The following is a 22056-nucleotide window of genomic DNA, read 5'->3' on the forward strand; positions in this document are numbered from 1 at the left end:
ACTTCAGCCTCTTTCCTGGGGCAGAGCTCCCCCAGTGTGCACCTTGCTGATGGAGCCCTGTGGCCTCCAGCACATGGGACAAGCCTTGCACAAAAGCAAGATTCCTGCATGCTGGCCAAAGTCAGGTTTCCTTCACGTGGCAAAATGAACCATAGTTCTTCTATTTGAGTTGTAACATTATCTGATCACTTCTACCTGCAACTAACATTATTTCTCTACAATGAAGGTACCTAGACCATTGTACAAGCTGGATTTCTCACCCAGAAATACTTTGGGAACCAGAGGAAAGTGTACATCATATTTAGGGGTTTTCCTAGGCAGACACTGTGTTTGAAGTGCATTTTTCTAACCCTTTTGGATCCAGTCAGCCTACCTGGATTGTGACACTAATGTTAAATGTAACTGCAGCCATTACCAAGTAGTTTCCATAAGTGGTTTTATTACTGGTTAGATTTTACAAATTCTGGTATTCGAACAGACTTCGACCTTAAAATTCTAAAACAACAAAGCAACCAATGAAAGGCTTAGGACTATTCAAAGTAACAAACTCTTTAACATTTTTTGCCCTGGTCATAAATATACAGAGAGAAAAAGAGAGAAGTGGACATGGAATCCAAAGAATGTAGATAAAACAGTATATAAGGCACATGGCAGTCTTTGAAAATACAGAAGCTTTAGCCAACTTAAATTAATTGCTGTTTCCCTTGCTCAGTCCACAAAACTGTACAGTTACACAAATGTTGTGTTGCAATAGATCTTCCAAGTTATTCTTCGGTCCATACTCCATAATACCAGAACACTACATTTCCTTCTGTTTTTTAGGAGAGATCCTAACTGTGGTTAGTCAGTTGCTCAAAGCCTCTATTAAAATACACTTGGAATTTCAGCTAAGAATAATTTCTTTTTTAAAGAAATTATTAAGAAAGAGTCATCAGAAAAGATTTGTAAGAGTTGTCTGTGAAGGACTTCGAGATTCATGAACCTCAAGACTCCCGGGCACTGATGTCAGGACGGACGTCACAGTTGGCATAGTGGGGTTAGTCAAGTCTGTTAAAGTCGTGGGAGTGCTGGATGGACTCATGGAGGCATTGGATATTTCTGAGGCAGGACCTGATGGGGTCCCTGCTTGGAGGGTTGAGTCTGAAGTCTTATCCACCCCTGTGTTTTCTTGACGTAAGAGGTTCCGTCTGAATTTGGCTCGAGCATTTTGAAACCAAACCTGAAACAGTTTAATATAACAGTGCAGCACTTAAAGACCTGCAGAGTTTAAGCATGCAAAAGCATATTCACAAATTCATCAATACTGGATTGGGAAAGACATTTTTACTGGTAACAGATAACAGTTCTAGCCATGAGAAACGGCCTCTGCTTGCAGAATATTCCTTCTTCCCTGTCCTTCCATCCCTGCAAACACTGTGCCCAGGCCAGGAGCGGGCTGGGCATGGAGGCTGGCAGGCTGAGCTGACTGCACAAGGTGTGTGAAAGGATGCACAGAAATTTGGCAGCATGCAGAATCCCTGAGAGCCCTCGATCCCAGCATCACTGGTCTGGGTGAGGCCAACACCGTGCACCTGATGAGCACAAAATCAGGAGTTTCCCCCTTGTACCTCACATCCATCTCCCAGCAAAGTGCTGCTGGCACAGCCCAGGGCACCCTGCCTTCCCACGGGCTCCTGCTGCCCAAGGAAGGAAGGAAGGAAGGAAGGAAGGCGGGCGGAGCTCCCACTGCAGTCCCAGCGGATGGACCTGCCTCGGCTGCTTCACCTCTCTCCTCCTTTCTTCACATCTAGGGATGCTCCAGCTCCAAATTCCCCCTGTTGAGCACTCTTCCTGCCTTGGAAAGCTTTCTCCCTCAGCCAAAGGTCTTTAATGTGCACACCCTGTCTCTCACGCTCTCTCCAGGGAATGCCACCAGGAAATAATCCTCAGGCACAAATTCAAGGGCCATGCATAAATCACATCCCTACAGGTCCTTCTTTCTGAGAGCTCAGTATTTTAGACCAGTTTATATTGCCAATTGCTTTGTTAAAACACCTCATTTAAAGGCTGTTTATCAGTTTCATATACAAAAGTTCTTTTAAACCAGCACAAGTAAAAATATTCCCATGATTTTATCAGAGTCCAGTATAGCAGTGACCCTGCTACAGACCAGCAATGTGGTCAAAAAGGGGCAAAGCCCAAAGTGATGTTTTTGCCTGACAGGTTCCAAGCAGAGCCCCTTGTGCCAGGGGCTGTGGGTGAGGCCAAGCTCTTTGTTCTGGTCACTTAAACCACAAAGGCTCAAGCACCAACTGCTCAGGAACAGCAAAAACAGCAACTGCAACCACCTACTTTGGTAGGACTTCTTACCTTTCAGGCAGAAATCATTTCTACTTGTTCCACAAAATAACTTAGTGGTTGGTTTCTTTAAAATACCTTCTGGCAACTGTATAAAGGATAAGAGCTGTGAAACGGAGTTTGGAGCTGGCTGCTGTCGCTGTGTGTGTTCATGTAGCCATGGCATAATTAAAACAGAACAGACAAACCAGTTGGCCAGCTGTAGATACACTTACTTCTGCATAATTTCACATTTATGTTCATTTAAATACCCATATTTTTATATTCAGTAGTCCCAAATATGGGAAACATGACACTCTCCTAAATGTCCAGCTGCTCCTTGACCTTACCAGGGCAAGAGACTCTGTGGTATTCTCTGGTAAGATGTAGTGCATCAAGTGAGAAAGATTCCTGGTGTTTATGGATTTCCCTTCATCTTCCACTCCTATGAAAACCTGAGCTCAGCTGCCCTTACCAGTGACCACCCATACTGCTTTCAGGAGCTGCACATACAACATGGTTCATTGTCTCTTTATTAGTGGCAATTCATGTTAGACACGGAAATATCATATAATCCTGCAAATATTACCTGAAAATAGAGATTATATGACTGCTTTTACTTCCTTCCCCACTGGAATATTGGCAAGGCTAATCAGTTAATGGTTACAAGGCTCTTTGAAATTGTATAATAATAAATATTTGTATTATTACTGAAAATACATCTAATTCTTTGAATTCTGAAAACACCTAGTCTTGTGATAGAAGGGATAACATTATTTCCACCATAGTGACATTCTGGCATGTGCTTTAAATCTGACATCCTCAGCAAAGCCTTTGTGTTAGAGAGTGGTGGGAGAGGAGCAGGGCTGTCCTAGGGCTGTTCCTCTGCCTGTGGGGCTGCTCCAGGGGCTGTGGGGCTGTTCCCGGGGCTGTGGGGCTGTTCCTGGGGTTATGGGGCTGCTCCAGGGGCTGTGGGGCTGTTCCTGGGGCTGTGGGGCTGTTCCTGGGGTTATGGGGCTGTTCCTGGGGCTGTGGGGCTGTTCCTGGGGCTGTGGGGCTGTTCCTGGGGTTATGGGGCTGTTCCAGGGGCTGTTCCTGGGGTTATGGGGCTGTTCCTGGGGCTGTGGGGCTGTTCCTGGGGCTGTGGGGCTGTTCCTGGGGCTATGGGGCTGTTCCTGGGGCTGTGGGGCTGTTCCTGGGGCTATGGGGCTGTTCCTGGGGCTGTGGGGCTGTTCCTGGGGCTGTGGGGCTGTTCCTGGGGCTGTGGGGCTGTTCCTGGGGCTATGGGGCTGTTCCTGGGGCTGTGGGGCTGTTCCTGGGGCTGTGGGGCTGTTCCTGGGGTTATGGGGCTGTTCCTGGGGCTTTGGAGCTGTTCCTGGGGCTATGGGGCTGTTCCTGGGGCTGTGGGGCTGTTCCTGGGGCTATGGGGCTGTTCCTGGGGCTGTTCCTGGGGCTGTGGGGCTGTTCCTGGGGCTTTGGAGCTGTTCCTGGGGCTATGGGGCTGTTCCTGGGGCTGTGGGGCTGTTCCTGGGGCTATGGGGCTGTTCCTGGGGCTGTTCCTGGGGCTGTGGGGCTGTTCCTGGGGCTTTGGAGCTGTTCCTGGGGCTATGGGGCTGTTCCTGGGGCTGTGGGGCTGTTCCTGGGGCTATGGGGCTGTTCCTGGGGCTGTTCCTGGGGCTGTGGGGCTGTTCCTGGGGCTTTGGAGCTGTTCCTGGGGCTATGGGGCTGTTCCTGGGGCTGTGGGGCTGTTCCTGGGGCTGTGGGGCTGTTCCTGGGGTTATGGGGCTGCTCCTGAGGCTGCCCCACCGCTCCCATGGGCAGCTCAGGCCGTGCACCTGGAAGGGCAAGGCAGAAATTACCACCCAGACACACAGAACTGGAAGAATCCTTCCAGAAGGACTTATCTCACATCAATTACACAATTCCTTCAGGACTGAGGAATAAACAAAATCATTGGGAAGTGTTTAGTGGGTTTCCGTCCAACTGCATCAGTACAAGGCTGAGCTATTTCAAATCAAAGGGGAAGATACAGACCAAAACTGCCAGTGGAAAATGAGAAGCAGCTGCAGGACCCTCCACTGCTGCTGCCACACTCCGGCGAGCGGGGCTGCATGCGTGGAGCTGGGCACTCAGCACTGAGGCAGAATTGGATTTACTGAGGGGAAAACATTGCACTCCCTCTTCAGTGATCTGTGGAGCAAATTCTTTGTCTCTACCAAGTCAAATTGGAATGAAATAACAAATCTGATAAGAGAGTGTTGAAAATAAACTCACTAAGAGGATTTGGATACTGAAGTTGATGGGATCATCACTTTAGATAACTTTATTTTCTGATTTGTAACACCTCCATTGCTGCATCTGTTACATATTAGCTGTGTGAACAGCTTCTGCTAAAAAGAAAATTTTAAACCAATTTTGCTCATTCACACAGCTACCTGGAGACATTTAGGTTCTCTGAGTTTCACTAAGAAGTAAGTGGAGGATGTACATGGAGGATGTAACACCACAAAGCAGACTGTGTTCACTCACTGCACATACATTGTGATGACTCTGCTGTAATTAACAACTGTTCAAAGAGATGTTTAATGAATGGGGGCTCAGGAAGAGCCTGCAGCCCAAAGCCAACCTTCACTAAAGGGCAGCATAGATCCCCACATGGGATGGAAATATTTTAGCCTTGTTCACTACTGGAAACTGGACCATCAGAGTCCAAATACATGCAGTGATTTCTGTAGGATTCTGGTAGTGACTTTACTGGGGACTGATTCAAGAAAAAATAAGTGGTGTACAAGACACACACTGAAAAATGATGCTTTATGTTCCTGAAGTGCTTGGGCCGTGGATAATCTTATTCCTGACACCTGGGGAGAGAAGAGGTACATACCTACAGCTAACACATCACACCTCCTCAGGGCTACCTACCTTCACCTCCCTTTTCTGAACTCACACACAGAAAGGTCAGTTCCCCAGAGAGCAGCATTTATGCCAGTTATGTTAGTTAGCTCAATTAGCTGAGGCTGTTAATTACTAATGATAGCTTCCAATAAAGGGCGTGTGTCCCCCAGCTGTAGTGCAAGAGATATATAAATTAAACTGCAAACTTAAATTGGAAGGAAACAAAACAAAAATAGGTGTTAAAACATAAATAAGTTTGCTGTATTTGAATGTGGCTACTTTGAGTGTGCATTACAAAGACATTGAAGGAAATGCATTCTGAGAAGAGAGGGTTACATTTCCAGCCATCCCATCACTGGACATGTGCAGCTGGTGGCAAATTGTATATAAAGCAAAGACATCAGCCAGGGCTTCCAACTCCAGTATCACAGAACATTTAGAAAACCCTCAAATTCTCTGCTCCTCTACAAAGTCCCCTCATCACACAACATGTGGGGCTGTCTCTACAGCAAGGGCACTGCTGCTGTTCCCTAAATCACCAGGAGCTCAGTTCCGTGTGTTTCGGAGGTACACCTTTCTCCTGATCTGTGCCCTGCATTTCCTCTTAGAATAAATTCTGTGAAATGTGTCCACAGAGCCAGGATCCCTCACCAGCTGGATGGAGATCTGAGCACACAGAAAGTGCCAGAGCTCACAAATACCTGCTGGGGAGTGTGGCAGAGCTCTGGCTCCTGCCAGGTGTGCCCCTACACCTGCAATCACCTCTGGGTGTGGGACAGGCTGGTGCTAGTGGTGCTTGATTCCATCAATAGTGCCAGTGAATCACTTTGTGTTCAATCAGTGACACAGATGGATGCCAGCCTCTCTGGCTCCAAAGAATTGACAAGTGACACTGTCTCAGTAACCAGCATCAGGATGAGCTTTCCCAACAAAGAGCAACCTTAAAACTCATATATGTGAACTTAATTGTCACTCACAGGTAGAGATAAACCAACTGGGCAGAAAGGTTCTGAAACATAAAAAATACAAATTTGTGTTCTCATGGCCCAAATTAATTTTCAAACAAAACATCCGTGACTAGAGAGTGCTTGTAAGAGGTGGGAAAACTCAAGTGATACCAGACAAAGTGTCACTCCATTCTCTAGAACTGCCTCCAACAGCATCATCCCCAGGGAACCATCCTCACCACCAACTATTGCCTTCCACCACTGCAGCTAAAGGAGTCTGGACATAAAGGAGTATTTAACTCTGAGAGTAAAAGAAGTGAAACACCAAATACCAAAATGACAACAAAACTTTAGTGGAATTGTGAAGTTCTGCAACAAACAAAAGAAGAACTTTAAAACTGCAAATTGTGACGTGTAAGACGAAATGAAGAAGCAGTGAAGCAAGGAAGAAGCTGAAGGAGGAAGAGAGGAGTAATGGGATGAAGTCCAATTTTGGAGACAAGGAAATATGTTCTGAATGGCAAGAAACAGAGACAACAACTTGGAAAAAAGAGGCAAGGAAAGACCCATTCAGTGAAAAGAGAGAGATGGAAATCAAAGTTGGTGTGGAGTGACAAGAGAGAACAGAAAGATAATCGTAAGACACTTCCTAGACACTGATGTGTCGTTTCTCAGGTAATTCAGGTGTGAATTGGTATTACCAAAGTCTCTGAATTCTGAGGGTAAAACAGAGGAGAAGGGTCAGTCTAAGGATAGACCAATGCAGTGAATGACTTCAGCCATGTGTGTGGTTTTAGGACAGCTGCTGTTCACCTGCCAGAGGAGTCTGTTCCTGCACAGCAAATCAGGCTCAGAAAAACAAACCCAATCCAGCTGTGAGGATGTAGCCAGAAGTCGTTACGTACAGTTTGTCATTTTAAAGGGAAGCCTACAAAACCTTTGTTCCTTCTTCTGGCAGGTGTTAGCTCTGAGAGCTCCAGGGTCCCTCCAGTGAATTCAGTTTTCCTCAGCAGTTTTCTCCTGCCCTCCACTTGGCTGTGACTTGTGAGCTGTCCACGATGCTTCCCAGGATGGGGCTCGCAGCCCTACCTGTCTCTAGGAAGGTCACAAATCCTTTTTCTACAATTAAGACCCATTTAAAACTTTCAGAAATAAATCCTGGAACGCCATGGCTCCTCTATGCCCAAGTTTATCTCCAGGTACAGGCATTTGGGTAAGTGCTCATTAAAATTTACTTCTTGAGTCAGAACTATGAATTAAAATGCAGCTGAATCAACTAATACTGTTCCTTTTCCTTCCCACAATAGCTCAAATGGAGTGTGTTCCCATGAGCAAGACAAAGTACTTTTAAAGTGGAGTTTCATTTCATTCTAAGTCACTAAACTATAAGTTTTTGAAAAATTTAATTTGCATCCACTTCAGTTATTAACAAGAACCCCTCCTCCTTGTCCTGATAAAACAAATTCAAACTGTTGATTAATTTCTTACAAACGGAAGCATTGACATGTTTTCTGAATTTCTAAACTAAAAGCTCTCTATGTACAGTGAGCACACTAACTAAAATAAGTCACTTTTTTTGTACAGCAGCTTGGAAGCTAAAACATGCACCAGAATTAAAGAACTCCAGGAAAACAAACAGGGCCCCAAACCTTCACAATTCTCATTAAATTTAGAACCCAAGTGATCTGCTTGAGAGAAACTGAAAAGAAATAACTCTTCTCATACTTTCTGGGAATTAACTTAGTCTCAGAGAAGGTATGAATGACTAAGGATATCTTGAAAAGCAGCAAAAGCCATGGCTTTTTAAATATAAAACTGATATTTTGATTACTTTCCAAGGCACAGGACGGCTCTTACCTGAAGAACTCTTTTGGTGAGGCCAGTTTTCTGAGCTAGCTGTTTCAAGTCCTTGGCATCAGGGTTGTGGTTAATAGCAAAGTACGACTTCATTGTCCGCAGCTGGTGGTGTTTGAAGGACGTCCTCATGCGCTTGGTTTTCTGATTGCTGGGGTACTGCTGGTCTCTGTCCAGGTGGTCACCATCGTTCTCGTTGCAGCTCAAAGCTGAAGGCAACAAGAGGAAAAGGCCTCTAAATCTCTTGCTCCACAACCAATACTGTTCCAATTTCCCCAAGTGCAGCAATTAAAATGACACACCGCAGCGTGTACTGGCACAACCCTACCTGCCTTTGCTCCATTTCATGGCTTTGTAGGGCAGTTTGGTTTGGAAAAGCCCTCTGAGGTCATTGTGTCCTGCCATTAACACAGCACAGCCGAGGCCACCACTAACCCGTGTCCCAAGTGCCGCATCCACATGGCTTTGAGACCCCTCCAAGGACAGGGGCTTCACCTCTGCTTTTGGGGAAGTTTCCCAATATCCACCCTGACCCTCCCCTGGCCCAGCCTGAGGCTGTTCCCTCTGCTCCTGTCCCTGTTCCCTGGGAGCAGAGCCCGACCGTCCCCAGCTGTGCCCTCCTGGCAGGAGGTGTGCAGAGCCACAAGGGCTCCCTGAGCCTCCTTTGCTCCAGGCTGAGCCCCTGCCCAGCTCCTTCAGCCCCTCCTGGGGCTCCATTCCCTCCCAGCTCCATTCCCTACCCTGGACATGCCACGAGTGGCCCAGAGCTGCCCCCAGCCCTTGGGGTGCCCCAGCAGTGCCAGCACTGGGTGAGCACAGCCCAGGGGCCATTGGCCTCTTGCCCACCTGGGCACAGCTGGATCATATTTCTGCACCTTCCAGCCATTCCCTCACAATAACCAGCCTGCAAGGACCCTGCCCTTCCCCTCTGTGGCTTTTAAAATGTCAGCTCTGTTTCCTTTCCCCTCTTCTCCACCTCCACAGAACTCTTCCTCCACCTTCTGTAGGAGGACAGTAGCTGTCCTCAGCTCTGTAAAGGGTTTTTTTTACTGTACTTGGTCTCACCATCAATTGCACTGGAACACACAAAGAGAACTGCACAATACACTCCAGTTAAATCTCAATGGAACAGACTAGTTAAAATCATAATTATTTCCTCCATCAAACTAAACCCTGTAGAGTACAAGGGAGACCATTAAATGAAACACTATAAAAGAAATAGTTTGTGGCTACCAGACAGCAAATTATGACTATAATCTGACTAGCTAAAGAAATCAAGCTGTTAATACAACATATTCACTGGCATGCCAAATGAAAAATCTTTTTAATTATTTATATGTTTATATTTCAATTTTTTTAGAAAAGTGTTTGCAAATACTAGTTTGAATTATCATTTCTGCCATATCCTTTTGAAATCGAGGAATGGCAGTGTTTGATACACGTGCAAAAATCAAGCTGAAGAAGAAGGTCTGTGAGAAAAGAACACTGTAAAAATTATCAAGAAGTATTAAATACTGAATGCCAAGCAAAATAATCTTGTAGACCAAAAGTAGTTTTTCATTTATTTGTGCATACAGCAAACCATAGAAACCCTCTTAAAATAACATTAAGAACCGAGTTTAAATCCAACATAAAATTAGGAATATAACTGAAAATTAGCATTAACAAACTGTTGTTAATTAGCTTTTCCTGACCAAATATCTACAAGTCCCTCTTCATTTCCTACAAGTTTTATGCTAAAAGTAATGAAAAATTGCTATCTCTGTTCCACACAGTGTGAGAAAAACAACCAAAAATTCTTTTGAATGGGAATTGTTGGTTAGTTTCTTAAACATGAAAACAGGCTTGTTTTCAATTGTCCACTATTGCTGTTTAATTACAACTGAGTACATCTCATGCACCTATGTTGTCTAAATTCATTGTCCATCAGTGGGTCTCAGCCCTAGTGAAAACACATACATTCTGACAGGCATGTATTAAAAACAGATTTAAAAAACACACGGATAATAAAATGCACAGATTCCTAAGTAAAGATGCATGCAGGTTCCCTAAGCAGGTTTGCAGTAGCTACAGTAGCTGCTTTATAATCCTCAGCCTTTCAAAACCTGCTAAAAAGCTGTGGCACAATACAGAGCAAGGCCTGCAAAAATTCAGCTCCAAGCCCAAAAGCACGTTTGTTTAACAGATATGCCCAAAGTGTCCAAAGCCTCAAACTCTCCTGTGTTTCTGTACTCCTATAATTTAAAAAGTAGCTAAGAAAATGGTGCTGTACATAGAAATGTGTGTCTCTGTGCGTGTGTGCGTGCATGTGCATACATTTGTATAAATCCTTTCCAGACCTCTGGATCTTGTGCCAAATTTTGGCCATAAGAAGCATTTCTGTTTGTTTTTCTGCAGCATGGAAAACTGCAAGCACCTGAATTTAAAAGGTGTAAGATACTTCGAGGGAGAGAGTAACAATGGAGTAGTAATGGAGCTGTTTGGGATGTAGCCAAATCTTGTTGGGTTTAAGATCTGGGACCTAGTTGCCCATCTGGAGTCGTGGCATGTGCTCCAGCCTCCTTCATCACCACAATTCCTCATATAAAGAGCAAGGGGATAAATAACATAATAATGCTCACAGAAAATTCTGTTATGGAAATGTAAAACCAAATCATGCTTGTTTTTAAAATGTACCCAAAGAATTTTAGATCTTAGTAATGGAAAAGACCTTTGTGCGTCATCTTAGAGGCTTTTGAACCCTCCAAGAAACAACAAGACAGACATAGGAGGAAATGCATCAAAATATCTGTCTGCAGGACTGAGGTCTGGTTCCTGTTAATGTGCAACAAAACAAAGCCTAGGGCTGCAAGGAGCTGGATTTTAATGTGTCCCATAGAGAATGAGATACATTCAGAATCCAAGGATATAAAACTGATTCTAAACCCTCTTAGAATGGAATGAGGGTGTCAGCTTTTCATCAAACCCTGATGGGAAAAGGAACAACTTACTCTGGGAATTTCTCAGCATTTTACCTCATTACCTACTAAGTAAAAATAGTATTAAAATAACAGTAGGCATGCACCACTTGAGAGTGGCAGAATGTCCTTGTCTGGGATGGAAGTTGCAGCACAGATTTTGAAAGTGCACGAGGGCGTGTGCCGCTCGCTGTCTTGTGCAAGCGGTTTGGCTACTCCCAGGCATCACCCAGTAGGACATAAATAGTCCTAGCTGGTGCCAATTTCCCTCTTGTATTTGGTTGTGGTGCCTGGCACCATCCCCAACAGGCTATTTTATTCAGTCTAATATTATCTGCATCTCTCACAGAATCTGCAATGTCCATGGGTGTTGCAGGCACAGACACACGGAACGGGCCAAGGGTGTAAGTGGAGATTTTAAGAGCTGAGGAGTTTCTGCAAAAGGCATCAGGGTGTAAAACTAACACTGTACATGCTCCTCACGCAACCCTCTGTTTTTCAGGCACTGTCTTCCCTGTTCTTTTGTGGTGTCCTGTGCATCTCCCAAAAGAATTGCTGAACTATCCATATGTAACATTTCCATTCCATTGCAGTATCTCAGGCTCCTGCTGGGATTTCAGAAATACAATTGGTAGAATTCCAGTCGAATAGAGGAGCCTTAAATTAATGAGTGTTTCACTTCTATTTTTTGATAAAACAAATTCTGAAGCAGTGCCAAGTCTCTTTTTTGACCCTAGAACATTTCTAAGGCCTTTCCCCAGACCCCACAGCCCAGGCACTGCCCTCCCCACGTCCGCTGGTGCAGCAGGGGCAGCACACACAGCCTCAGCCCATCCTGGCCACAGGATGGTGGTGTCCACAGGCAGCATCACTGCATCCCTACAGACTAAGAGGAAAACATTTTGTTTTGACATTGGTAGCCAAAATACCCTTTGCAGATTAATGCATAACACCTCCCTAAACCCAGCAACAAGAGCATAGACCAGGCTGTGCTGGTGCTATTGTAACAAAGTCTGTTAGAGGGGGAGAACTTGGGAACATTGCTTCACCCTCAGATCACCAGAGCCCCCCATGGCTTGGGACTCAGGGCAAAGTGTGTGCTTAGCAGTTACTAGGTTGCTAAGATTATGGCACATGAAGATGAGAAAGAGAAATTTCCTTTGGGGGAAATTTTGTTCTTAGTAGCTTGTGCTTGACATGTTAGATTACGCCAAAAGAAAGAAAACTAATCCTGATTCTGAAAGAGTGATGAAACAAGAGACACGTTGTGTGTGCATTATCTCTCAATAGTGGCTCGGGAACATACACCCCTTTCCTTCTGTAATCGGAGTCAAGGGGGTGTTTTAACCTCCTGCTGCCTGGAGAGGGAACTTGTGATTAACTAGACCAGGCAGGGGTGCAGCCGCATCTGTTGTTCGGTTCGGGGCATGTAGAGGACTTTGTGGTACCCTTATCCTCAAAGGGGACAGAGGTGAGACAGAGCCCTCAGAGTGGTACTTGGGACAGGAACAGACATGGTTTTTTTCTTTGGAGGAAGGAGAAGATACATAGAGAGGACAGATTCCTGACATTCTCACCACAGGCATTAGAATGGGTGAAGCTGTGGCACTGGGAGCAGGCAAGGTATCCCCGGCTGCTCCTGAGGTGCCTGGCAGCACTAAAAAGAGCGTCTCTCCGCCAAGCCACGGAGCAACAGACACAACAGCGCTGCCTCAACCTTGACATTTCAAGTGTTTCTGAGGAGATAAAGCCAGTGAGCCTTAAGGAGCCCAGGCCGAGCATCGCAAGGCCAGGACGGAGGAGAGCAGGATTAGAGCCCTCTTCCTCCGGCCTTCCCCGGGCGCCTCGGACAAAGGGGCCGCGCGTTCCGGTGCCCCCCGGGGCCGCCCCAGGCCCGGGCCCCGCGGCCGCCGTGGCCCCGGGGGGAGCGCGGCCGGGCCGGGAGAACAAAGGGGCCGGGAGGGGCGGCCGGGCCGGGCCCCGCGGGAGGAACCGCCGCCAGGGCTTTTCCCCTCAATTAAGCCAGCTGAATGGCGCTGAATGGCCGGTGCGAGTGCGCGGTCAGTCCCTGAGCGCCGCGATTAACCCGGGCGGCCCCGGCCGAGCCGCGCTCCGCGCTGCCCGCCCCGCCGGGGGAAGGGGCTGCGGCGGGCTCCGCTCCCGGGCCTGCCCAGGGACACTGGCGCTGCCCAGGCACCCCGGCGCTGCCCAGGGACCCCGAGCCTGCCCAGGGACCCCGGGTGCTGCCCAGGGACCCCGGGTGCTGCCCAGGGACACTGGCGCTGCCCAGGCACCCCGGCGCTGCCCAGGCACCCCGGGTGCTGCCCATGGACCCCGGGTGCTGCCCAGGGACCCCGAGCCTGCCCATGGACCCCGGGTGCTGCCCAGGGACCCCGGGTGCTGCCCAGGGACCCCGAGCCTGCCCAGGGACCCCGGGTGCTGCCCAGGGACCCCGGGTGCTGCCCAGGCACCCCGGCGCTGCCCAGGGCTCCCGGCCCTGCCGCCTCCCGCGGGCCGCTCCCGGGGCCCCGCTCGCCCCTCGGGGCTGGAGCGATGCCCGCGCCCTGCCCCGGCCCCGACCCCAGCCCAGCCCCTGCGCCTGCCCCGGCCCCGACCCCAGCCCCAGCCCCCTGGGGAGGGGCCACATGCGCCCGAGGAGCCCGAAGGTGACCACAGCCAGGGAGGAGGCAGAGAAGGGGGAGAAGCAAGGGGAGGGGGGGAAAGGGGTAAACCCTAATTTTCCCCAGGAAATCTCTGCAAGACATCCGGTTTTAAGCCGCGATTCCCGTCTGCTCGCTCTGTCACAGTAGTCACAGGGAAGCTTCTTGTGAGCTTTTAGTCCCAAGGGAAAGGAGGAGGAAAGAGGGATTCGCTCTACAAAACTTTCCAGGCTTTTCGCATTCTTGTCAGGGAAAAAAACCCCAAACCACTTTTGACACAGCCACTCGAGGGGGTCAGCTCCAGGCGTCCCCGGCGCTGCCCCGAGCCCTGCCCGGAGCTGGGTCGGCGTCTCCGCAGCCTCCCCTCCCATCCCCGGCAAAGAGCCGCCCTCAGCCCCGTCCCCATCCGCCTGGACATCTACCCCGCCTGGATGCTCCGTCACCCCGCAGCGAAGCACGAGGCACCTTCCTGCTAGCAAAGGAAGGAAGTGTTTCTTAATATCTTGGCTGTTTGTACAGATTATGGGTATTTTATCAGCCCGTCGTGCCCCAAGTTTGCGCAATACATCTGTCATTTTCCGGGATATTTTAGTGTCTTAAAGCCAGACTAGATACAAATGAATAAAACATAGCAGACTGTGGGAGGTTTGGGGTCTAATTCACAAAGGGAGTATTCAGAATTCTTTACAGGTGCTTCTGTGTTCAGCAAGCTTTCAGCCATTGATTTACTGACCTAAAAAAACCATCAAACTCCATTCCAACAAGTGAAGGAGGAAATTATGATCACAGGAACACACTTAAAGAAAAAAAAAAGAGAGAGAAAAGAAAAGAAAGAAAAAGAAGTCTTTTTGAAGTTTCAGCATCCTTCTAAGCCATTTTCCACTTGTCAGGCTCTATCCACATCTAAACCCATCATCCCCCTGCAAACGGAGTCTCGTTTAAGTAGGAAAAGAAAAAAGAAAAAAGTCAGTCTAATTCGTGTTGCAGATGAATATTTGCTGCAATTTACAAAATTATTTCGGTCTCGACTCTGCCAAGTTTATGGGTCCCCCTTTTCCCACCACCTCTGGGTGTAGATTTATTTACAAAATTATTCTACACAAATCACCAGGAACAAATCCCCTCAGATGACAACATTATGCATTTGTAGTGCATTTCTGAGAAGGAAATTACAAGTTCCACTAAAAATAAAAAGAGAAACTATCACATTTTTAGATGGTTTATCTTTTAAAGGTACAAAATCCAAGGCTTTGCAATAATTTACTGGTTTGCGGAATTTTACATCAACGAGTAACCCAGTCTGATTTCCAAGATCAATGGCACTTATTACCGCATAAATTAGTCGATTATAGGTCTAGTAAATAGTTAAGTAGATAAATAGCTTAAGCGAAGAAGCCAAGGGTTACTCAAAGAAGATCTCTAAAGTTTCAGTAGCACGCTCTAAACAACCACTAAAAGTCAGACGGCAATTCTTTTGTAAACGAATTTTTCAAAATGCAGTTAAAGGCGGTTTATTTAGGACGTCAGGGAGCAGTGAGACTTTCTCGGGCTGTGCTCCCATCCAGGACAGATGCCGCTGATTCGGTTTACAGGTCCTTTGAATCTGAACATCTGCCCTGCACAGGGAGACAGCGGAAGGACAATTAAAAGCTAATCCCTCCGAAAAGGAGACGTTTTTTAACGGGAAAAATGTATATTTTATGCATGTTTTAAAGCTGAACTGTTATTCGCGAGAACACTACATCCACTTTTCATCAACCTTCACCACTGGGACCACTACTGCTTTTTGCACTACTTCCAAATTATTCAGCAATTAGTTCAACCAATAATGGCTGGCAAATTCGTTCCCGAGGTGCGTTTGGCGGTTAGAGATGCGCCTTTTCTCCCTGCCGTTTTCAGCACAAACCACCCCATTTCGTCGCTGTTGTTACTCCCTTCGGGCGCAAAACAGCCGCAGCCCCCCGGTCCCGAGCTGCCTCCCCCGGCCCGCGGCCCGAGCTCCCCGCCACCCCTGCACTTCTCGGTGTCCCCCGCGCCTTCCTCCCCCGTTCCTCCTCCTCCTCCTCCTCCCGCGCGGGCGGAGCGGCCGCCCGGCGCAGCCCGCAGCTGTCGGGGCGCGCCGAGACGCGGCTCGGAACAAACCGCAGCCAACTTGGCCTTTACCGAACGCCCTCTCCGGGAAACAAGAACGTGGTAAAGGTAAATCTGTGCCCTACGGGACACGTCCGAAGCAGGCAGGTTGGAAGAGAAACCAGTCTGAAACAGTTTGAGACGGGCGGAGAAGCACACAGGGCACCGAGGCACAGAACGACGCAGGGAAACGAGTTCGGTGTCAGGGTCTGGCGGGACGGCCCGAGCGCCCGGCTCGGGAAACGCCGGGCTGGGGGCAGCCCTCCTCCGCCTCCAAGTCCTCCAATAAAACCAACAGCTAAGAATTTTGTTTTGCCCAAGCATTTTTCCCCGTTGCATGCAAGCAGCAGAGCAGGAAGCCCCCGGGATGGCAGCCGTTCTGATGGCAGCCACACGGAGAAGTGGAGCGAGGGGCAGAGGGGAGCAGGGATGGGGGCAGGAGGTTGCTCGAATTCCTTTGCCTGTAAAATTACAGTGCTGTGGCGGTGGGGAGGTTAAACGAGGAAACACGTCGGAAAGTTTGCTGCTGTATCCAGAGAGCCCTGGCTGCTGCCAGGCTCGCTCCCGTCCCTCCTGTGCTGGGCTCGGTTCAGAGGGGATGCTGCGAGTTTCCCGACTCTTCTCCGAGTCACCTCTCATGAACAAAACTCCAGCGGAACTCGCCCCCGAGCGAGCAGGCTCTGTGCTGCCCGCAGACACCTGCTGCCCGCGGGCCCTGCCCGGGCACAGCCAGCCCGACCGCCCCCCTGCAGCCCCTGGGAAACGGCCACCTCCTCTCTCTCTTTCCTTCCAAAGCTTTGGAGTGCAAGAGCTCAGGACAGGGCTCAACAATTCACCCGTCAGCAGCTTTAGAGTGTAGCCACTAAAGAAAATTCACGGGCCTCTGAAGTGCTAACTTAAAATCTCTGGTTTCCAGATTTTATTTCAGGCTGCACTCCCCCTTCTTCCCTCCCCTTAACCAGATGACCTTGCTTCAAAACATTTTATTTCCAGCTGAAGTGAATATTAGCTTCTGTAATTGCAGTTTGACAGCACTTGATCTCAATAATTATGCTGCAGCTAAACTATTATTAACAGTTTAAGCTAAAATAAACGGAAATCCCCCTTTGGAAGTGAACAGAAACAGACCATTTGAACTGTTCTGGGGGAAGGGTCTCTTACCTGCATTGTAGGCTGCCAGATCTGCTCCAGGCCCCGGGCTTTTTCTTTTCCTGGGTCTCCCCTTCTGGACAGTCCCCACGCCATTGTAATAAGGCAGTCCCAAAGTGTTGGCAGAGCCCGCTCCCAAAGCCGGGCCCTTCCCAGCGGCTACATCCGAGTGATTGAAATGCACCTGGTACTCCCCCTGGATGAGAGTCTCGAAATGGAGGCGGCAGTACACCAGATTGTCCTTCATGCCAAAGTGATCGCCAGTGGTCAGCATCTTGTTGCAAGTGGTGCAAGTGAAGCAATTTAAGTGATATACCAAATCCCTGGCCCTCATGACCATCTCGGAGGCAGAAATCCCCAGGTGACATCTCGCACATCTCTGCACCGAAAACCTCCTGCAAAACAGAAAGGCCAGAGGAGACGGTGAGAGGCGCATTGCCCCCACCCCGTCCTTGGCCGGTTCTGCCCGGAGGGCCGCGGCAGCGGCACAAAGCCGGGACGTTTGCGGAGCCCAGCCGGGCGCGCATCCCGGGACGGAAGCGCGGGAGTCTCCGTCCCGTTTCCCACCTCGCAGCGCAGCTCCCGCCCCACCAGACCCCACCAGGAAAGGCACCGGCCCCCGGGCCGCGAATGTGCCCGCACCCCCGGCCGCAGGAGGCACCGGCGGCGGGCCCCGGCCCCGCAGCCAGCACAGGAGGCCGAGCAGGGCACGCCTGGGGAAGGCCCCAGCAGCCAAAGCAGGCCGGGGGGAAGCCGTGCCCGGGCCGTGCCCCCCTCTCGGCAGCACGGGACTCATCCTCCCCACCAGTCTCCCTCCCCAGGGGGAGGTTTCGGGAGCTCGCAGCCTGCCCCACGCGTGGCCACGGGTCCCCTCCGCAGTGCCGTCAGGACGGGCTCTGTTCCGGGGCGCAGCGGCGGGCGGTGCCCCCGTCCCGGCCGGCGGCCAGGGCAGGCTGTACCTGTAATAGTCCTCCTTGCAGTAGATGCTGCCGTCCTTGCTGAAGCAGGTGAGCTCGGACTCCAGGTTGAGTTTACATTCACAGCACTTCAGGCAGCGCATGTGCCACTGCTTGTCCACAGCCAGGAGGTAATAACGGTCGGAGATTTTACCCCCGCAGCCGGCGCACAGGGCAGCCCTGTCACTGCTGATGGAAGGCATGGTCTGCTGGGGGAAAACAATTACAGACCGTTAGCGAGAGGGAGAAACTCAGGAGCGCGGCTGGGCTCCCCCCTCCCCCTGGCCGGCCGGGCCCGAGCTGCCGCTCCCCTGGCAGAGCAGCGGGGGCTCCGAGCCCCCCACCCCGCCCGGCCCGGGCCCGCTCCCCAGGGTCCCGCCGCATCCCACCTTCCCGGGAGGGGGCGGGAGGCGGGCGAGACAAACAGAAAACCACCCTGGCTTCTAGGGGAGGCGTCCAGACCGGACCCAGAACTTTTTTTTTCTGGTGGATTTTCCAGTCTCAAACCAAGAAAAGGCGCCGTTCAATAAACAGGCACAATAATAATAGAGCAGGGCAAATCACAGATAGATCATTTTAAAATTTAGAATTACGGAAATATTGAGAGTGTCTGCCTAGTTAATGCTGTGTGAGTGCGTGTATGTGGAGCGTGTCTGTGTGTGTATTTTCCTAGCTATAAAATTCCGAATGAATTACGATCAAACCCCCGGTAGTCACAGAGCTGCAGACACAGCTCTCTGCAAGCTGGTTCCAAACAACACGGATCGCGATCTGCTCTGACCCAAAGCGCTAAAGGGATCAGTAAATAAAGCTGCGGAGGAGATGAGCGTTACTAAATCCGAGGTGCAGAATGTTTAATCAGGAAAACGAAATAGTGGGAAACGTGCAGGAATGAGAGCGGGTTAAAACCAAGAGAGCACATTAGATTATGCTAGGATAAACTTGGAAGCAATAAAACTAAATATAAGCCCTATATAATTTAATAGTTTAGTGTCAAATCCCAATCCAGTCAAAACCTTCAAAAAACCCCAAATTCATACATATCCTGTCAACTTCTACCGAACAAGAAAGAGGAAGAAATATCGGAACCGTGTAAGCATGCTTATTTATTTCAGCAGGCACCTTAAAACAGCATTCGGGAGAGGAGGCTCGGGCGGAGCAGCGTCCGGGGCAGACCTTGCAATATGCTGCTTTCCACTTCGCTCCCAACTTACTCTTACCCGCTTTGCACAAAAGCCCACGGCAGATTGTTCTTGTGCACGAGCACCCGAAACATTTCCTTACAGCTGTGCCCAATGCGCAGTTTGTTTTGGTTCGGGGCGGGGGAGAAGTTGTTTGTTTGCTTTTACCTCCTCTAGAGCCTTAAATCCTCGCGCAAAGCAAAAGCAAAGACAGCTAATCGGAGGAAATCGAAATGAACCGAGGCTGATTTTCCAGCACATGCCAAACCCATTGCTTTCATCCTGTGCTTGCGGGGATCACAAAATCCCATCTCTGTGAGCGCTCCCGTTTGCACCGCATCATTCCCACTAGGAGAACTCCGCACAAATAAAACCCTGGCACTCCACTGGTGTTAGTCACAGGAACCCACCGGTAGCTTGTTTCTTTAAGGCATTAACTGAACTCCGAGCAGGGATCGTTTTATAACCAAAGTAGTTTCTTGTAAATCCACTTTAAATTAAATAACGATTTTTTCTACTTCGCTCTTCCAGTACAAAAATATTCTGCGGTCTAGAAATGGAATTCAAGGATCTAGTATTCCAACCCACTATTTGTCACATACACACGTGTATCCATACAGATTATATACATATAAAACTATCACGCCACAATATTTATTCCAGCAAAGATCATTGGATGTTGTGTAATTGTACGGAGAAATATCAACTTTTTAAAAGAAAACCAAAACCATTTAGATTAGAAATCGCATCCCACCCTTCTAGTACAAAGGCCGTTCTCTAGATGATGTTTCAAGATTAAATAGTCTCACTGTCACCTTTAAGCAAATTTCATATAACATTACAAGAAAGAACACATACAGATGAAGTTTGAAAACCTGAAAACGGATCTTCCTTGCATACGCCTGTATCAGTTTACAAGACAGCATTTAATAAACGTATGAGATAATCTCACTTCGGAATTGTAATTTCTTAAAAAAAAATAGTATGCATAAATTGCTAAATCACTTTAGACACTTCGAAAATTTCTTCCACTTTGCCAGCTTAATGCTGGTTAGATGAATGCATCTTTTAAATTATCTAAATGTATTAATATACAAGGTCTACGCATCAGCAGACAAGATGAAATGTGGTAAAGTTATAAAAATTCCCATCCATCCGTCTTCCTGAGGCATATCTTCTAGTTCTGTTTGCCATGTTTACAAACCCACATATTAAAATTATTTTAAAAACCCATAACTTAAAGACACTCGTGTTTGTTTTTTTCTTTCTTAAATAAATGCTATAACGACTATCTCCATGAAGGCATCCTACCTGAAAAATTACACAGAATTGGATTCTTTGGTGTTTGTGTTTCCATTCTGCAGACAAAAAAATTTGCTGTGCCAAAATGTTACCGGTATAAAACCACACTTTGCCTCTTCCTAAAAACTTTGGAAGGCCGGACAGGCTGGGGGAAGGGAAGGAGTTCTTGGACGCTACCAAAAGGCTGGTCTATCTGTTTTCTCACAAGAGCAGTACCGTTCATTTCACCCAAGTGTTACTATTACTATGCATATTATTAATAATTAACAGTTTCATGCCTTTCCCCACGGTTTAATTTAATCTTTTAGGGTGCCTTTATGCTTAATTTTCTTCTGATTTAGTATTTTGCATACGCTTCCCCCCAGTCTGTTATTTTAGGGGAAAAGCTGTATCTGTGAGGGGTTTGGCATGTTTAGGGGGGTGCATGACTCTCCCATTCCTTCGGCTCCTACCGTTTCCGTCTCTCCCCTGTCTATAGCCGAGCTGATGGCCGGTGCTTCGCTTTTGGTTCTCCGATCCATCTCGTCGATGACCCCGTGCATCTCCGAGCCGGAAAGGCTGTGGAAAAGCATCGCTGAGGAAGCAGAGGAGGAGGGCCCGAGTTGCTGTTGCTGCTGACGGTTGTCGGGGTCCCTGCAGGAGCCCAGAACTTGCATTAACCGGAGCCCTCCCCCATGCATCTAGCACGGCCGCCCCGTCTCTCCTTGGGCACCGGGATTTTCCCGGCAGAGCTCTCCGGAGCGCGGCGCAGGCACTGATCCGAGGTTTCAAGGGACGGGGTGCAGAAAAGGCGGGCGAAGGGGATGAGGGAGAGGGGATAACTGGTGGTGTGAGCTTCGGGGCTTGTATTTAGTCTGTTGCGTGGCCCCGGCACATTTCTCTAGGAGGCTTCTTCAGTGCGGGGCTCATTGCCCAGGTGCAGTCCCAGGCTTTATGCTCTGGCTCAGCTGGCAGAAAGCTGGGCAGGCTTACGGTTGGGAGGGATTAATAAATAGTAGAAATATAAAAAAAAAAATTAAACCATCTTCGGTGAGAAATAAATAAGAATTAGGAAAAAAAATTACGACAAGCCCCTTACATCGTACTGTGCGAAATTTAGAGGAGGAAAGCAAGGGAGAGGGAGGCTGCAGCAGGCGGAGAGCAGGCTGGTGCTGCAGGAGGCTGGGGCGGATGCCCACCGTACGCACTCACAGTCCAGAGGGCTGGCAGCTCAGGGGCAAAGTTTGCTCCTTCCCCCGCTCCTCCCCCAGCCCGCTGGAGCTCATTGGGAAAAGAAAAAGCCAAGGGGAAGGAGGAAGAGTTGGACGGGCACCAGATGGGACGGGCACTGGCGGCCCCCCTCTGTCCTTAAAGCGGCGCGGCCCGCGGGGCCCGCGGCGGGAGCGCAGCCGGAGCGGAGCCGCCGCGGAGCTGCGAGCGGCGCGTCTGCAGCGCGGGCACCGCGCGGGGCTCCGCGCCTTTTCTACAGCCCCTCTGACATCATGTCCTGCCCCGCCGCCATTGGCTGCGCCGCGCCCGGGCCGCCGGCATGTGCTCGGGGCCGGGCGGTGTCCCCGCGCTGTCCCCGCGCCGTCCCCGCGCACCGCCAGCCCTGCCGCGCCCCGCTCGCTCCGAGGGCTCGGCAGCCGCCCGGCCCCGCGCCGACCTCGGCCTTTGCCGCCCGGTGACCGTCGGCGACGCGTCGGGCCATGGCGCCGGAGAGGCGCCGG

General features: G+C 49.4%; 1 protein-coding gene across 2 annotated transcripts; it reads right to left on the minus strand.

Annotated features, from left to right (window-relative positions):
* Positions 1 to 392: 392 nt before the first annotated feature.
* On the minus strand, positions 393 to 21013 carry LHX2 (LIM homeobox 2). Of its 2 annotated transcripts, none has more exons than XM_058818389.1 (5): positions 20800 to 21013; positions 17868 to 18073; positions 16921 to 17303; positions 8016 to 8221; positions 393 to 1219 (listed from the first exon to the last, which is right to left on the minus strand). In XM_058818389.1, the coding sequence occupies exons 1-5, from the start codon at positions 21001 to 21003 to the stop codon at positions 932 to 934; spliced, it is 1287 nt and encodes a 428-aa protein (XP_058674372.1). In that variant the 5' UTR covers positions 21004 to 21013; the 3' UTR covers positions 393 to 931. The 2 variants fall into 2 exon arrangements, with proteins under 2 accessions (XP_058674372.1, XP_058674373.1); XM_058818390.1 differs by having other exon boundaries at positions 17868 to 18070; positions 20800 to 20934.
* Positions 21014 to 22056: the final 1043 nt, after the last annotated feature.

The sequence above is a fragment of the Ammospiza caudacuta genome, chromosome 21, assembly GCF_027887145.1.
Source record: "Ammospiza caudacuta isolate bAmmCau1 chromosome 21, bAmmCau1.pri, whole genome shotgun sequence".
Lineage (NCBI taxonomy): Eukaryota > Metazoa > Chordata > Aves > Passeriformes > Passerellidae > Ammospiza > Ammospiza caudacuta.

Excerpts from the sequence above, each read along its gene's own strand:
- LHX2 (XM_058818389.1), bottom strand. The coding sequence starts at position 21,003 with ATGCAAGTTCTGGGCTCCTGCAGGGACCCCGACAACCGTCAGCAGCAA. Across the intron at positions 18,074-20,799 it reads ACAGGGGAGAGACGGAAACG|CAGACCATGCCTTCCATCAG; the intron begins GTAGGAGCCGAA and ends GTTTTCCCCCAG. Across the intron at positions 17,304-17,867 it reads TGCAAGGAGGACTATTACAG|GAGGTTTTCGGTGCAGAGAT; the intron begins GTACAGCCTGCC and ends TCTGTTTTGCAG.